The sequence below is a fragment of the Myotis yumanensis genome, unplaced genomic scaffold (genome assembly GCF_028538775.1).
Source record: "Myotis yumanensis isolate MYYU_CA2020_CCGP unplaced genomic scaffold, mMyoYum1.0.hap1 SCAF_7, whole genome shotgun sequence".
NCBI lineage: Eukaryota > Metazoa > Chordata > Mammalia > Chiroptera > Vespertilionidae > Myotis > Myotis yumanensis.
This window is the reverse complement of record NW_027223758.1, coordinates 6,260,605-6,273,638: the sequence shown is the minus strand read 5'-3', so window position 1 is coordinate 6,273,638 and position 13,034 is coordinate 6,260,605. Positions and strand designations below refer to the sequence as shown.

General features: G+C 52.6%; 1 protein-coding gene across 1 annotated transcript; it reads right to left on the bottom strand.

The window, feature by feature from the left end:
- Positions 1 to 5,008: 5,008 nt before the first annotated feature.
- ANKRD60 (ankyrin repeat domain 60) lies at positions 5,009 to 12,969 on the bottom strand. Its single transcript, XM_070421317.1, has 5 exons — positions 12,965 to 12,969; positions 12,543 to 12,754; positions 8,097 to 8,227; positions 7,313 to 7,478; positions 5,009 to 5,247 (listed from the first exon to the last, which is right to left on the bottom strand). Exons 1-5 carry the CDS (start codon positions 12,967 to 12,969, stop codon positions 5,009 to 5,011), a joined length of 753 nt encoding a protein of 250 aa, XP_070277418.1.
- Between the last annotated feature and the right edge of the window lie 65 nt (positions 12,970 to 13,034).

Here is a 13,034-nt window from a genome sequence, read left to right as displayed (position 1 = left end):
AGAAGCTGCCGAGGAAGCTCTGTATTTAATAGCAAAGCATCAGCAAGTGTCAGGGACATTACTTATCCCCACGCTGGGAATGAGCCGTTCTGGATGGAAGCGCTTATGGTACAAGGTTTGCTGAGGATGGATGAGGCTCTCTGCGAACCGGGAGGCTATTGATTCCCGGCAAGTCAACACTGTAAGCAAATTAAGTGGCCGTAGTGATAATAATAATAGCAGTGTCTGCTGTTTGCCAAGCGTCTGCTCTGTGCCAGGCACTGGGTCCCTCCAGCAATGACGGGCAGGTTTTATTACCCAATGTGACCAATGGGGAAACTGAGGCTCTGAGAAATACAACTGGTTGGCCCAGAGCCGCACAGCCGGTGGCAAAGGACAATTCTAAACGGATCTAGCAGCTCACAAGGCCCGGCCCTCCGTGGAGGTCGGGGGGCACACCGACGGGCTTCTGATCCAGAGGGCACAGCTCACCTTAGTTGTCTTATTTCACCAACAGCCAGGTTGGCAGGGAGATGATGGGGCCCGTGATAGACGAAGAAGCTGAGGTCCTTGGAGGCAACCATTTGCCCAGAAGTCACACGCTGGTTAGGAGTGAAGAAAGGAATAGACTTCTGGCCCACAAATATACCGAAAACAAGGCAATGGGACTAACTCCCAGCAAAACACAGCTGCTTGCAGTTGGCTCTGTTTGTGTATTTTTAAAAGGGAGACTGGCAAGGGTCTAGCATACCAGTTCCAAAGGGAGACTTTCTTCTTGTTGGAATTAAAGGAACTGGGAGCGGTTTGAAAAGGAGAGGACTTTCGCCCTGGCCAGTTTGGCTCGGTGGATAGAGCGTCGGCCTGCGAACTGAAGGGTCCCAGGTTCGATTCCGGTCAAGGGCATATGCCCGGGTTGTGGGCTCGATCCCCAGTGGGGGACTTGCAGGAGGCAGCCGATCAATGACTCTCTCTCATCATGGATGTTTCTATCTCTCTCTCCCTCTTCCTTCCTCTCTGAAATCAATAAAAATATATTTTTTAAAAAAGAAAGAAAGGAGAACACTTTCTCACCCTAGGTTTCCGTGTCACTTATCAGTGTCAGGAGCCACCTGGGTCCCCTGAGATGCCATGGGAAGCCCTTCCGCCTCTCCAGGAAACGCTGGCTGGTGACTATGCTTCAGGTAGAGGGTCCAGGCCTGGGGCAGAGGGCAGAACTGGAGGTCAGAGCCCAAGCTCAGCTGACACCTCGTGGAGGAGGCCCGAGGTCCAGAGGGACAGCCCAGGCATCCGCATCCAGGGCCTGAAGGATGCTGGAGACCAGGCCAATAGCTAAGATGCAGAATAAAGCTCAGGATCTGTGTTTAGCTGCCCCTGAGACAATGAGGGGGGAGCGCGGGGATGACCAGAGGCTTGATGGCCTGGAGGCTGGGTCAGCCAAACCAGACCTGGGAAAGATGTTCAAAGCTCCCTCTGAACCACAGTTGGCGTCACCTCTTTCTAATTCACACTGACCTCAGGAGGATTGGGGGCAACTTATAACTAAACACGTACAAGAAGAGTGACTCGTTACAACGCACTCAGGGGGGAGTGGGTATTTGCTCCAGGTGGGGCCTGATCATGGCTCTGAGCATCCTGGCGGCCAAGGCGAGTAGAAACACAGCTGCACCTGCTTAGAGTGAGTGGTTCATCCCTCCAGAGGGGCTCCTAGTTCCAAGGACTGTTTCCAGGCTGACGTCAGGCACACCGGTGAGCAGTGTCCCTGAGGGCAGAGACGCTGAGGAAGCCGCCTTCCTGTGGCCACCAAGCAATCCAGGGCAGTCCATGGCATTCTCATGGGGGCACTGACCGCAAAGTGTCAGGTCATCAGTTCTGTGGTGACAGGAACTTAAGAGAGTCCAAGAAAGGCACCAAGTGGTTCTCCTATCTTCCCTCTCTCTCCAACACCAAGAATTTAGCCTTTGACTTCAGCAAGGTTATCCCACCACGCTCTCAGATGATGACAACTAGCACCTATTGAGCATGTCCTACTACCTAGGCCAGTGATGGCGAACCTTTTGAGCTCGGCGTGTCAGCATTTTGAAAAACCCTAACTTAACTCTGGTGCTGTGTCACATATAGAAATTTTTTGATATTTGAAACTATAGTAAAACAAAGACTTGTATTTTTATATTTATTTTATATATTTAAATGCCATTTAACAAAGAAAAATCAACCCAAAAAAAATGAGTTTGCGTGTCACCTCTGACACGCGTGTCATAGGTTCGCCATCACTGTCCTAGGCCCTCCCAACACCCTTAGGGACGAGGCACCATGACTACCCTCCATCCTCTATCCACAGGGCAGAGCCGGCAAGATGTGATCTGGGGTCCACACTGACCCCAAACTCTGCATCTCCACACCAGCCCCCCAGTTTCTTGCTCTAGTGACCGAGAGCTCAGGCTTACAGGAAATACAAGCTAAAGAGAGGGGGCTGGATTTTGCACCCAGAAGCCTGGCCCAGCCCCTTTCCCAAAGGAAGCCCATTCTCTCCTCAGCGCGGTGAGGCCCCCCCGGCCCCTGCAAACCCCGCTGCTTCACTGCTAAACACCGTCCCCAATGCCTTGGGCCTAAATGGATTCTAAAGTCCTACACAAATATTTGAGAAACCCCAACCCCAAATGTTTTCTCTGTTGGCTCCAAAGAATGACCAAAAAACACCTTCAAAAAGATGTTTAATGAAATATCTACAAATGTGACATGACTGTGATCAATTGCAGATCAACTCTTCTATGGGATGGACATGCTTTATTTATCTGTGATGAGGCTTGTTTGAATATGAGAGAGGACGTTAAGATTGTCTCAAATGAAGAGTCCTTAGGACCTACAGGCGTGTTCAAATGACCCTGCCACAGACGGAGCAAAAGGTCACCACAGAGAGTAGAGAATCTGCCCAATTTCTGGCCGAGCATTTAATTGAATTGGGGCCGTAGGGAGATAGAGCGCTTGCCTCCAAAGTTCTGGGGATGAGTGTCAGGCGCTTGGCTCTCCTAAAACAAAGACAATAGAGCAAAGCTCCAGGCAAACGTGACTTTGAGTAATGCCACTTGTTAAGTTAAAAGGGTGCTCAGTCCCCCCCGCCCCCCCCCACACACACACACAACACACCTCATTAGCTAAATGAATTGACCCGCTCAATGGGGTTATTTAATATCTGCCTATGACTTTGGAGAAAGCCTGCCAAAAACGAAATCTCAGTTTTGACATAGTTGACGCTAAACTCTATTTTTTTCCTGACTATTATTTGTCAAACAGATTGCTGAGCTGGGTACAGCCCCGTCTGCTGAGTGTAAGGCCCCATCAACACAGCTCTTACTCGCTATGACAGCAGGAAATGTGGCCAATTAATTTAAAAGCTGAATCCCGTCGTTGGGACCTAAGTCAGAAGGAAGGGCGCCAGGATTCCATGCCATCTCCATCACTTTAAAAACACAACTTAGGCGCCCGAGAGGGATTCCAGAAGTTGCAGCAGAATCTAGGGCCTGGGAGAAACATGCACGGCAGGACCCAGGGCCATCCGCCCTGTGGCTTCAGAGCCCAGGACTGTCCCAATGAGTCTCAAGTGGTTTCTACCACTTTCCTCTGTGAAACGAGTTAGTTTCACAACAGAGGGCAGTCTTATGGGTGTGCCTCAATTCTTCTTCTCCCCTTGTGCCATATCCCAATCCTCAAAAATTCAAGCCAACACTCAAAACCAGAAGTTATATCAAAAAGTCAGATTTCCAGCTCTAGACAGCTTGGAAAGATCTGGCTGCCTTTGACGCACATTTCTGTCAGAGCTGAGCCATGGCGCCCTCTTCAGACAGGGGAGTGTGTGTCAGTTTGCCTCAGACCTCACCTTTCCCTATAGTCTCCCCCACGCAGCTCCCTCACCCACACAGCAGGTCTGTATCTTGTGTGAGGCACAGAACCTAGAATTAAGCATAGACGCTGCCCCATAAGGTCCTGCAGCGAGTAGGGTACCAGCAAGAAAGGAGAAAGCTGGTGGGAGGTGGTGCTGGGGCCATTGGGAATGGGACACACGGAAAGAAGGTGTCAGCTCCTTCTACCAGCTCGTCACCGTCTTTCACACCACCACCTCCACATTCACACCACCACCTCCACATTCACACCACCACCACCACCTCCACATTCACACCACCACCACCACCTCCACATTCACACCACCACCTCCACATTCACACCACCACCTCCACATTCACACCACCACCACCACCTCCACATTCACACCACCACCTCCACATTCACACCACCACCTCCACATTCACACCACCACCACCACCTCCACATTCACACCACCACCTCCACATTCACACCACCACCTCCACATTCAATGCCAATGTGCTGCCTTTCAACAAATCAGGCGCCCTGCGGAGAACATGTTTGGAGAGCCAAGCTCTCCCCCGACCCCACCCCACCCCGACTCAAGCCTCAAACCCCTCAAGGATGGCTCAGGGAAACTTCTGGAACATTACTAGCTGTGGGAGCCTTTGGTTCTGTGAGCTTTACAAACTGAAGCTCACTGCACACGGCCTCCCGGCATTTGCCAACACGCGTCTGTAGCATAACAGCAGAGCTGCTCTGCTGATGGTTGGGACTCCGACCACCGGTGCATTAGACAGCCTCCGGACTCGGGACAAGGTAATTGGCCCTCATCACCCTGAGTGGCGTTATCAGGCACCGCGCACAAACAGCCTAAAATTAAAGGCTGGCATGGAGCCTATTAGGGCCGTAATGGGTTACAAAATGAACACAGCTCACCTATTTCTATCAGCTCCTTCCGCAGGTCATCTGCAACCAGGACAGATAATTTACTATCTGATTCAGATTAATTGCCATGTTTTCCTGACTTCCTGCTCACCAAGGGTCACCGTGGACCCGAGCCCTTCAAACATTGCCCAGCTCAGCTTTGACCAGCAAACATCCCCGTGGGAGCTCCACCATGTTCTTCTCCTTGGGCCGGACCCACGCTCTCCTCCCTGACCAGCCTGGCTCAGGTCTTCGGGCCCTTCGCCCCTGGCTTGGGCAGCTGGGTGGACAGGAACATTTGCTGCTCATCCTGCCTGCGGTTCAGCTGGTGGGCGATGTCCCTGGGGGTCATCCCCTTGGCATCTTTGGCGGAGATGGAGGCCCCGTGTTGGAGCAGGAGGCCTATACAGTCCGAATGGCCCATGAATGCAGCCACGTGCAGGGGTGTCCTGCCCATGGGGGAGCGGCTGAGACAGCTGGCTCCTGCAAAATAGGAAAGCTGCCTGAGGGAGGCACGTCCAGGAAGAGAAGCATGGAGGGGCTGAGGCTATGAAAGGAATATTAGGGAAATTAACTGCTCCCACACTCAGCACCAGGTCTCAGGGAGCAGTGCACCCCTAGCACCCAGCATGGCCTCACCTCCAGGCTGCTCCTCCGCCGCAGCCAATGACCTTTCAAAAAGCCAATCCCCCTCCTCCATCCCGTTGCTAACATCCACTGCCCTTGGGGTAATGTTCTAGCTCTTTACTGCTCTATCACCCCTCCCCTCACCTCCCCTCTCCTCCCCCTTATCACTCCAGCAACACCCCCACAATGTTCTTCCTCCCCACCCTGCACGCTCCGATCATACCAGCCTCCCATCTTCACCCCTTAAATATACCCTGCTCCCCCATCCTGCCCCTGGCCCTTTGCATGTGCTGTGCCCTTTGCCAACAACACTCTCATCCTTTTTCCTCGCCCCTGGGCTCACGGTACCCTTTCTTAGGTTTCATTCACTCCGTCGGGAAACCCCTACCTCACCAGCACCCCCAAGCTCTTGTGTATAAGCTCAGTAGACACGCTGTGCACACCAACCATGGAATTCATTGCTTGTAATCATGTGCTGACTTCCCTTCATAAGCTCCACGAGGGCAGAAGACACAGTGGTTTTGTTTTCCTTCCCAGCACCTAGCGCGATGCCTGGGGAAGCCAGGCGGCCAGGCGACGGCGGACGGACGGACGGACGGACGGACGACGGGCTTGACTCATAGACAGACTTGGCTTTGACCACACCCCTCACTGCCCCCTGCAGGTGGATGGGCTAATGACAGGTGTCCAACGTGGACTTGTTGAATGGAATCAAACTCTGGGTAACAAATGTCATGACACAGAAAACCAGGCACTTTAATTCCATGCAACTGACATGTGGGGAGCCCATTTCTATGAGCCATGGCTGGTCGGTGAGGTAAAGGGTTCATTAAACAAATTCTCCTAACGCCCAGCCAGGTCGCCTCTCCCCAGTGGCCGTCTGCAAAGGACAGAGAACGTTGCGAAGCTGGCTGTAATTTTTTAACTGGCGCTTTCAAATACATCACAGTTCCATCAGAGGGAGAATGACGTTTTATGAGCTTAAAGGACTGCTGGGTTGTGAAAAGCCCATATTTCATCTCACAACAGGCGGAGTGCAGAAGGCAGGGGAGGGGGGATACAGTCTGGACACGCTCTCCATCACACTGCTGGTCATCTTACCCGCGCACCCGGGATGCTTGCCTGCCCTGCTTGCTGGAGGTGGGAAAAAGCAGACCGAGTGGAGAGAGGCTGGGTCAAGGCCACAGGTGGGAATGAAAGGGTCTAATCTGGGGGTGTTGACAGGGGAGACCCTTGGATGAGGCCCCCTTCTGAGCTTCGAAACATTGACCAACGACCCTGCCTGTCACGTGCTTCCTTTACCCGAGGAAGCTCGGCCTGGCCTGGCCTGGCCGCAACTACTATGCATTGTTCTTTAATGGGCGACACCCCAATCTGTGGGCCTCTTTCCTCAAAAATGTCCTACATCCAGGGAGATGAAGCCCACTCTTGCAGAATCTCATAGGAAGCCCTTAATTCAGAGACAATGCAGGCTAAGGCTGGGGGTGGGGAGAGAGAGCAGGAAAGAGGGAAAGAGGGTTTGGGTGATTAGCTCAAGGCTTGGAGGAAAGGGACTGCCAACCACCAAGAGAACGGTGCCAGCTTGGGGCCCCTAGTCCATGGCAGAAACCCAACCGCAGCTGGGGTGCGAATCACACGGCACTGGGGAACGCCCCGGGGTGTCTGGTTGGACACGGAGCCAGGAAGCCCCTTCAGCTGCTCTCCCACAGCAGAAAGGATTCCCCAGAGACCTGGCCGAGAGAGGGGACCAGCCATGGTTAACATGTCCTAAGACACCTCGGACAGGGACCGTGATGGATGGTTGACAAGACCTGAGCCCAGGAAGCCATTGCTGAAGGAACCAGGAAGACAAACCACTCTGTTCTCCTTCCTCACCAAGGACTCCAGCTCTTGAACATACTCCGCTGTGTCTCACAATTACCTTGTTCTAGAAGATACTGCACCGCTTCCATGTGGCCTCTGTGCGAGGCGATGTACAAGGCCACGAAGGCCCTCTGAGCTATCCACTTCTTCCGCTGCTTCTCTCCCAGGTATTGCAAAGTTGGGGTTCGGTACGGAGAATCCTCACTCACTCCAAGGCAAGAGAGCTGGGCAAGACGCACGGAGTGGCGTGAGTGTGGGTGGCCGCACAGCACAGCTCATCCCTGTTTATCGAGCTTATTTTCTAGAAAGAACACACACTTGCCCCCTTGTGTCTGAGTGATTCATCTTCAGCGTTGGGTGGACAAGCTGGTTTTCACCTCCCCCCGCCCTGGCTTGGCAAACAGTAGGCGTCTGCTGTGTACCAGAGAAAGGCAGACCCGCCAGGACAGGGCACCTGCCCAGGTGCCAGGCCAAGAATCTCCAGGGCACCTGGGGTACTGCACTGGCGGTTAAATTAGGTTTCCAACTTTACAAGGTACACACGTGAATAGAGAACACATTGCCCAGATTCTTTTGGGGGGCATGAGTGGGTTATAAGTCAAAAGTGAGTGAACACAGTGAAATCACAAACCCAACGAGTGAGTGGAAACACTTGATCCAGGATTTGATCATTAGGACGTAAGTCCTTGTTATCTTTTCTCCCTGCTCTGAAACTTCTACTCAAATATTCACATTAAAGACTGGGTGACTCCCCCTTACCGCGCCCCCCTCCCCCGACACACACACACAATTTACAACTGCTTCATGAAGTGTAATATCCATTTAAGGAATCATGAAAACACCTTACTGGTATCCCCTTCCACAGCCGCCTGAACCAAGTCCGTCCATCCATCATAACGCCAGACATGTAATGAAATAATTCCGCCGGGGACGACATCGTGAAACCTCAGGGTAGTGTCATCCATCAAAATTCCTGTGAAGAATCAGTTTTTCTTTTTTAAAAAAATGGGTATTCAAGATAAACTATTACGATAGTTTAGTTAAGAGGCGATCTGACCTTGGGTATCACAAAGATACCTTCAGAACCTTGAGCACTAATCTCATGGGATGGCTCCACACAAATTTTTTGTGGCCGTTAATGCTTTCAGGAAATTAATGTGGCTCAGCTCAAAGAGAAGCCAAACAAAAACAAACAAACAATATTTTTTTAAAAACCACAAGGCAACGATTTATAAAATTCTGCAATTATAACTCATCCTGTTGCGAAAAACACGAGTCGCTGGAGTTATTTCATGAGGCAAACTCTACAAACAGAGTGAAAACTTGAAGTAACTAGGTTATCCTTTAATATAGCACAGCACAGTGTGGTCACCCAGTCACAGCCGTCAAACACACACACTCTGGAGACGGTTGTCATCGTTGGGTAAGAAGCAGCAGTGGCAAACATTTGTTGGATCTTTGCTTTCTCCATAAGCAGTGCCACACATTAGCCTCATCTCTGCTTGGATTGGATTATCATTTATTCCAGGTGGAATTCACCAGTGTTGGTTTTTTTTGGTTTCATGATCAAGTGATTACTATACACCTGTAAGAAGTACCTACATTATTATTATTATTATTATTAGTTCTCACCCACGGATATGTTTTTGTTGATTTTAGAGAAAAAGAGTGGTGGGGGGGACACTGATGGGAGAGAGAAACATCAATCGATTGCCTTCTGTACACACCCAGACCGGGGGATCAAACCTACAACCTAAGTATGTGCCTAGACCAGGAATCGAACCTGAAACCTTTTGGTGTATGGGACAACTCTCCAACCAATTGAGCCACCCGGCCAGGGCAGAAGTGCCCACATTACGTAATCCTCCTGGCAAGTGAGGCCTGTCACCTTCGTTTGCTGATAAGCAAACTCAGGCCCCCAGTGCATGGCACAGCCAGGACTCCAACCAGACCTGCCCCCTTCCAGCTCTGGGCGCCGTCCCTCTGGGCTCTGCAGGCATCTCTGGTTCCCAGCAACTCCCAATGGTGGATGTAAACAGGAAGTGGTGGCTGGCAAATCTGTTAATTAGGGTCTTGTTTGTGGTTCCAACACAGAGGATAATCAGTAATTAGACTAAGCAAGACAACCTGTCTTCCCATCAACCTTGAAGAAATTGAGTAAAGCTGTGTTTCCCTGCGAACGACAAGTGTGCGAGTCACACATGCTGAGCAGCTCCTCGGGAAGAAATCAGAGCACATTCTTCCTCGCAGGCAGGCAGCGACTCCAGCTTACACAAACACTAATTACCACCCGCTTAAGTAAATTATTAGAGCTGACGACAGACCCGTCAGGGCGACCCCTTTCAGATTTGTGTCTCTCAAGGTTTTCACATACATTAGCTCATTTGACCCCCTGGCAACCTTGGAGGTGGGCACAGAGGTATTGGCTGGTTACATAGAGGCAGAGGCCCACATTTCATCCATCAGCACGGTCCCACCTTCTCTCTTTCCTGTTGGCCGTCCACAGGAAGGACCACAGCCGAGGGAGAGGTCAAGCTTCTAACACTCGCTAAGTGCTGGTTGAGGGACAGGATTGTGACATCGGCGGTAAGTCACAATCCTGTGACTTCGCTTTCTTGAATTTACTGCTCAGCATAGCTCATCAGCAGAAATAAGTTCACAGAAGGGGGCCAGGCATTGGTAGCTCAGGAGACGTAATTTTCGGATTACTTGTTTTGGAACTCGAAGTCCTTCAAGAGTTCACCTCATTTTTAACATGTTAAATACAGAGGGGGTCTGAGATCTATTTCCCTCTGAATAAAGCCTCAGAAATGCCCCAAAGCATCTGCCCGATACTCTTCTAGTACAACCGATACACAGGAAGGCGCCTCGGTGCCCACAGACGCCTTTCCGGGTCCTTCTGTCTAGGGAGGGACATGGCTCCAAGATGTCTCTGGCTGAGAGGGCTCAGCGCGCAGATGAAGATGAGAGCTGCCCCGGGGCAGCTTGCGGGAGCACTGAGCTGCGCCAGGGCTGCTTCCGATCTGTCTCCATCGTCCTGGCCTCTGCAGTGTCACTGCAGTGTGTCTGCAGTATCCCGCTCACACCCTCTGTGCTGCAGCCACAGAGCTTTTCAGATCTTCCCTTTCTTCAAGAGTTTTTGCGTTGATTTCCACTGGTGGGCAGATGGCGGAGGCCGGGGCTTTGATCCTTTTATCCTAGATATCGTAGGGATGGGGATAGGCCAGCCAGGTCCTCAGGCTGACGGAAGGAGGCTGGTGGAGAGGGAGAGACTGGGCACTAGGCGTTTCCCCTCCACTGGGTGCCTCTCACGTGGATGTGTCTGGATAGGGAGCTTCGGATGCTGGTTGATTCCTGTTGGGCTAGCTCTGAGCTCTTGATGGGGACAAGGACACAGCTTGAGATCGGGGTTCGGATACGAACTGGGGTAGTGCCCGTGCTCGCGGTTCGGAGGTGGACAGGGTTTGCTTCGAGATCTGGGGTTCTGATGAAGGCAAGGTTTACTTCCTATTTAAGGAAGAGTCTGCTCTGGGATGTGCAGTCCTTGCATCTGTAGGACTTGTCCTAAGATTTGGGGGTTCTGATGTAGCCCTGGGTAGTGTGGCAACTGGGGGTGACAAATTGAACAGGTCTTCCCTGAAATCTGGGGGTCTGACACAGATAGGATTTGGTCTAGAATTTGGGGTTCTGATGTAGAGTAGGTTGGCTAAGGGATTTGGGTTTCAAATACTAGTACAAGCAGAGTTGGCTTTAAGATTTGGGGTCCTCATATACAGTAGGCGAAGTTTATTTTGAACTTCAGCTTCCTTACATGGGTATGGTTGGCTTAAATCTTGGAGTGCTGATGTAGACATGGTTCCCATGGAGAGTTGGGGTGCAGATATGGGTATATTTGACTTGATTTTGGGGTGCTATTATGGTCAGAGTTTGTCTCATGCTTTGGAGCCCTATGAGGACACTTGCTTGGGGTTGGATTCTGGTGTACTCGGTCATGGTGAACTTGGGATTTGCTTCACCTGTGGGCAGAGTTGGCTTTGAATTTGGGGTCCAGATGTGGGAAGTTTGTTTCAGGGTCTGGCATCCCTTCGAACACAGTAATGGCTGATGGATTGGGGTTCAGTTGCACAAATGGTTGATTAGAGATTGGGGGCTCAGAATTGGGCATGTCTGCTCTGATTTAGGGTCGTGATCTGGGTAGAGTCTGTTGCAGGCTGGGGCAGCTTAGGGACTTTATTTGAGGTTCAAACGTGGGCATCGTTTGCCTACAGATATGGGTCCTCACGGGGGCAGAGTTTGTCTCAGGCTTCAGCGCTCATCAGTGGACACGGTCGCTGGAGGATTCGGGGTTCTGATGGTCACTTGGATAGCCTGGGGTCTGGGGTTCAGTCTTGGCCAAGTTTCTTGGTTTTGGGTCCCAACGCGGGCAGGGCTTGTTCTGAGCTTTAGTGTCCTTGTGTGGGCTCAGTGGCCAGAGAATTCAAGGTTCTAAGGCGGTCATGGTTACCCTGAAAATTTGGGGTTCAGGCTTGGGCAGGTCTGTTCTGGATTTGGGGTGCTGAGGTGAACGGGGGCTGTTTCGCTCGTTAGCATCCCTGCATGAAGTTTCCAAAGGATGTGGGGTTCTGAGGCATCTGTGGTGAGCCTGGAGGTTTAGGGCTGTCTCCGACAGGTTTGTTCTGGGCTTGGGGGCAGGTTTGCTTTGGCCTTTGGTGTCCTTGTGTGGACATGTCTGGCTGGAGGATTGGGGATTCTTATGTCCATGTGTCCAGCACAGGGACTTGGAGTTTGCTTTGAGTTTGGGGTCCTGCTGCGAGCAGGTCAGCCCTGGGTTATGGGGTTCCACTGCGGACAGGCTCTTTTAGGGCTTGCAGTCTTGTGTGGACACTGTTGGCTTTGGGACTTGGGTCTCTGATGAAGACTTGGGGAGCTTGAGGGTCTGAGCTACTGGGGGTCCTGCTGTGGCAGACGGTTTGGGATTGGGTTCCTGGCATGGGCAGGATTTGCTTTGGGATTGGGACCCTAAGGGATAGGGCTGTGGTGGAGTGGGGTCGTCCTGCGGACAAGCTCTGTCTTGAGATTTGAGGTCTGATGTGACTCTGTCTGGGACTGGGAGAACCTGTGTGGCCAGGGGCTGCTCTCCACCTGTGGGCTCCAGGGGGCTGGGTGTGTTTTGACACCTGGGGGTCCTCACTGGGCTGCTTCCCTTTGGGGTCAGTAGGTTCAGAGGGGACTGGGCACCTGGGGCCAGGGAGTATGCAAGGCTAGGGGAGGGGTGGAGAAGGGGCCACCTTGGTCCAGGTACTGGAGCAGCTGGAGGTTCAAGGGGATGCCAGCTGCCAGGTCCAGCTCCTCCTTGAGCTTCTGCACCGTCATGTCGCCATGGCAGTCTGTCACTGTGAACATCTCCCCGGTCTCCTCCAGCAGCACCCGAATGACAAAGACGTCTGGGGCCAAGTCCAGCGCCATGTTCACGGCCTGCGGGTCCCCGCTGCGGCTCAGGCTGTGGGTGCGGCCCCGGACGAGGGGTTTCGAGGGGAGATGCCGCGGGCCCACGGAGCCCGGCCCCCGCCCGCCCCGCTGGCCTGCGGCAGAGTCCGGGCGAAGGGCGCCCCCCTGCGGCTTCGCCGTCCGCTCTCCCCCAACGCCCGCCGCCCCCTCTGCCGCCAGCCCCGTCCCCCTCGTGCGTCACCGCTTAGCTCAGAGGCCGCGCGTCATCGCCGCCCCCTCTGTGGGCCTGAGGCCCCGCAGTAAACAGCGGCGCAGCTCACGTGGCCGTGACG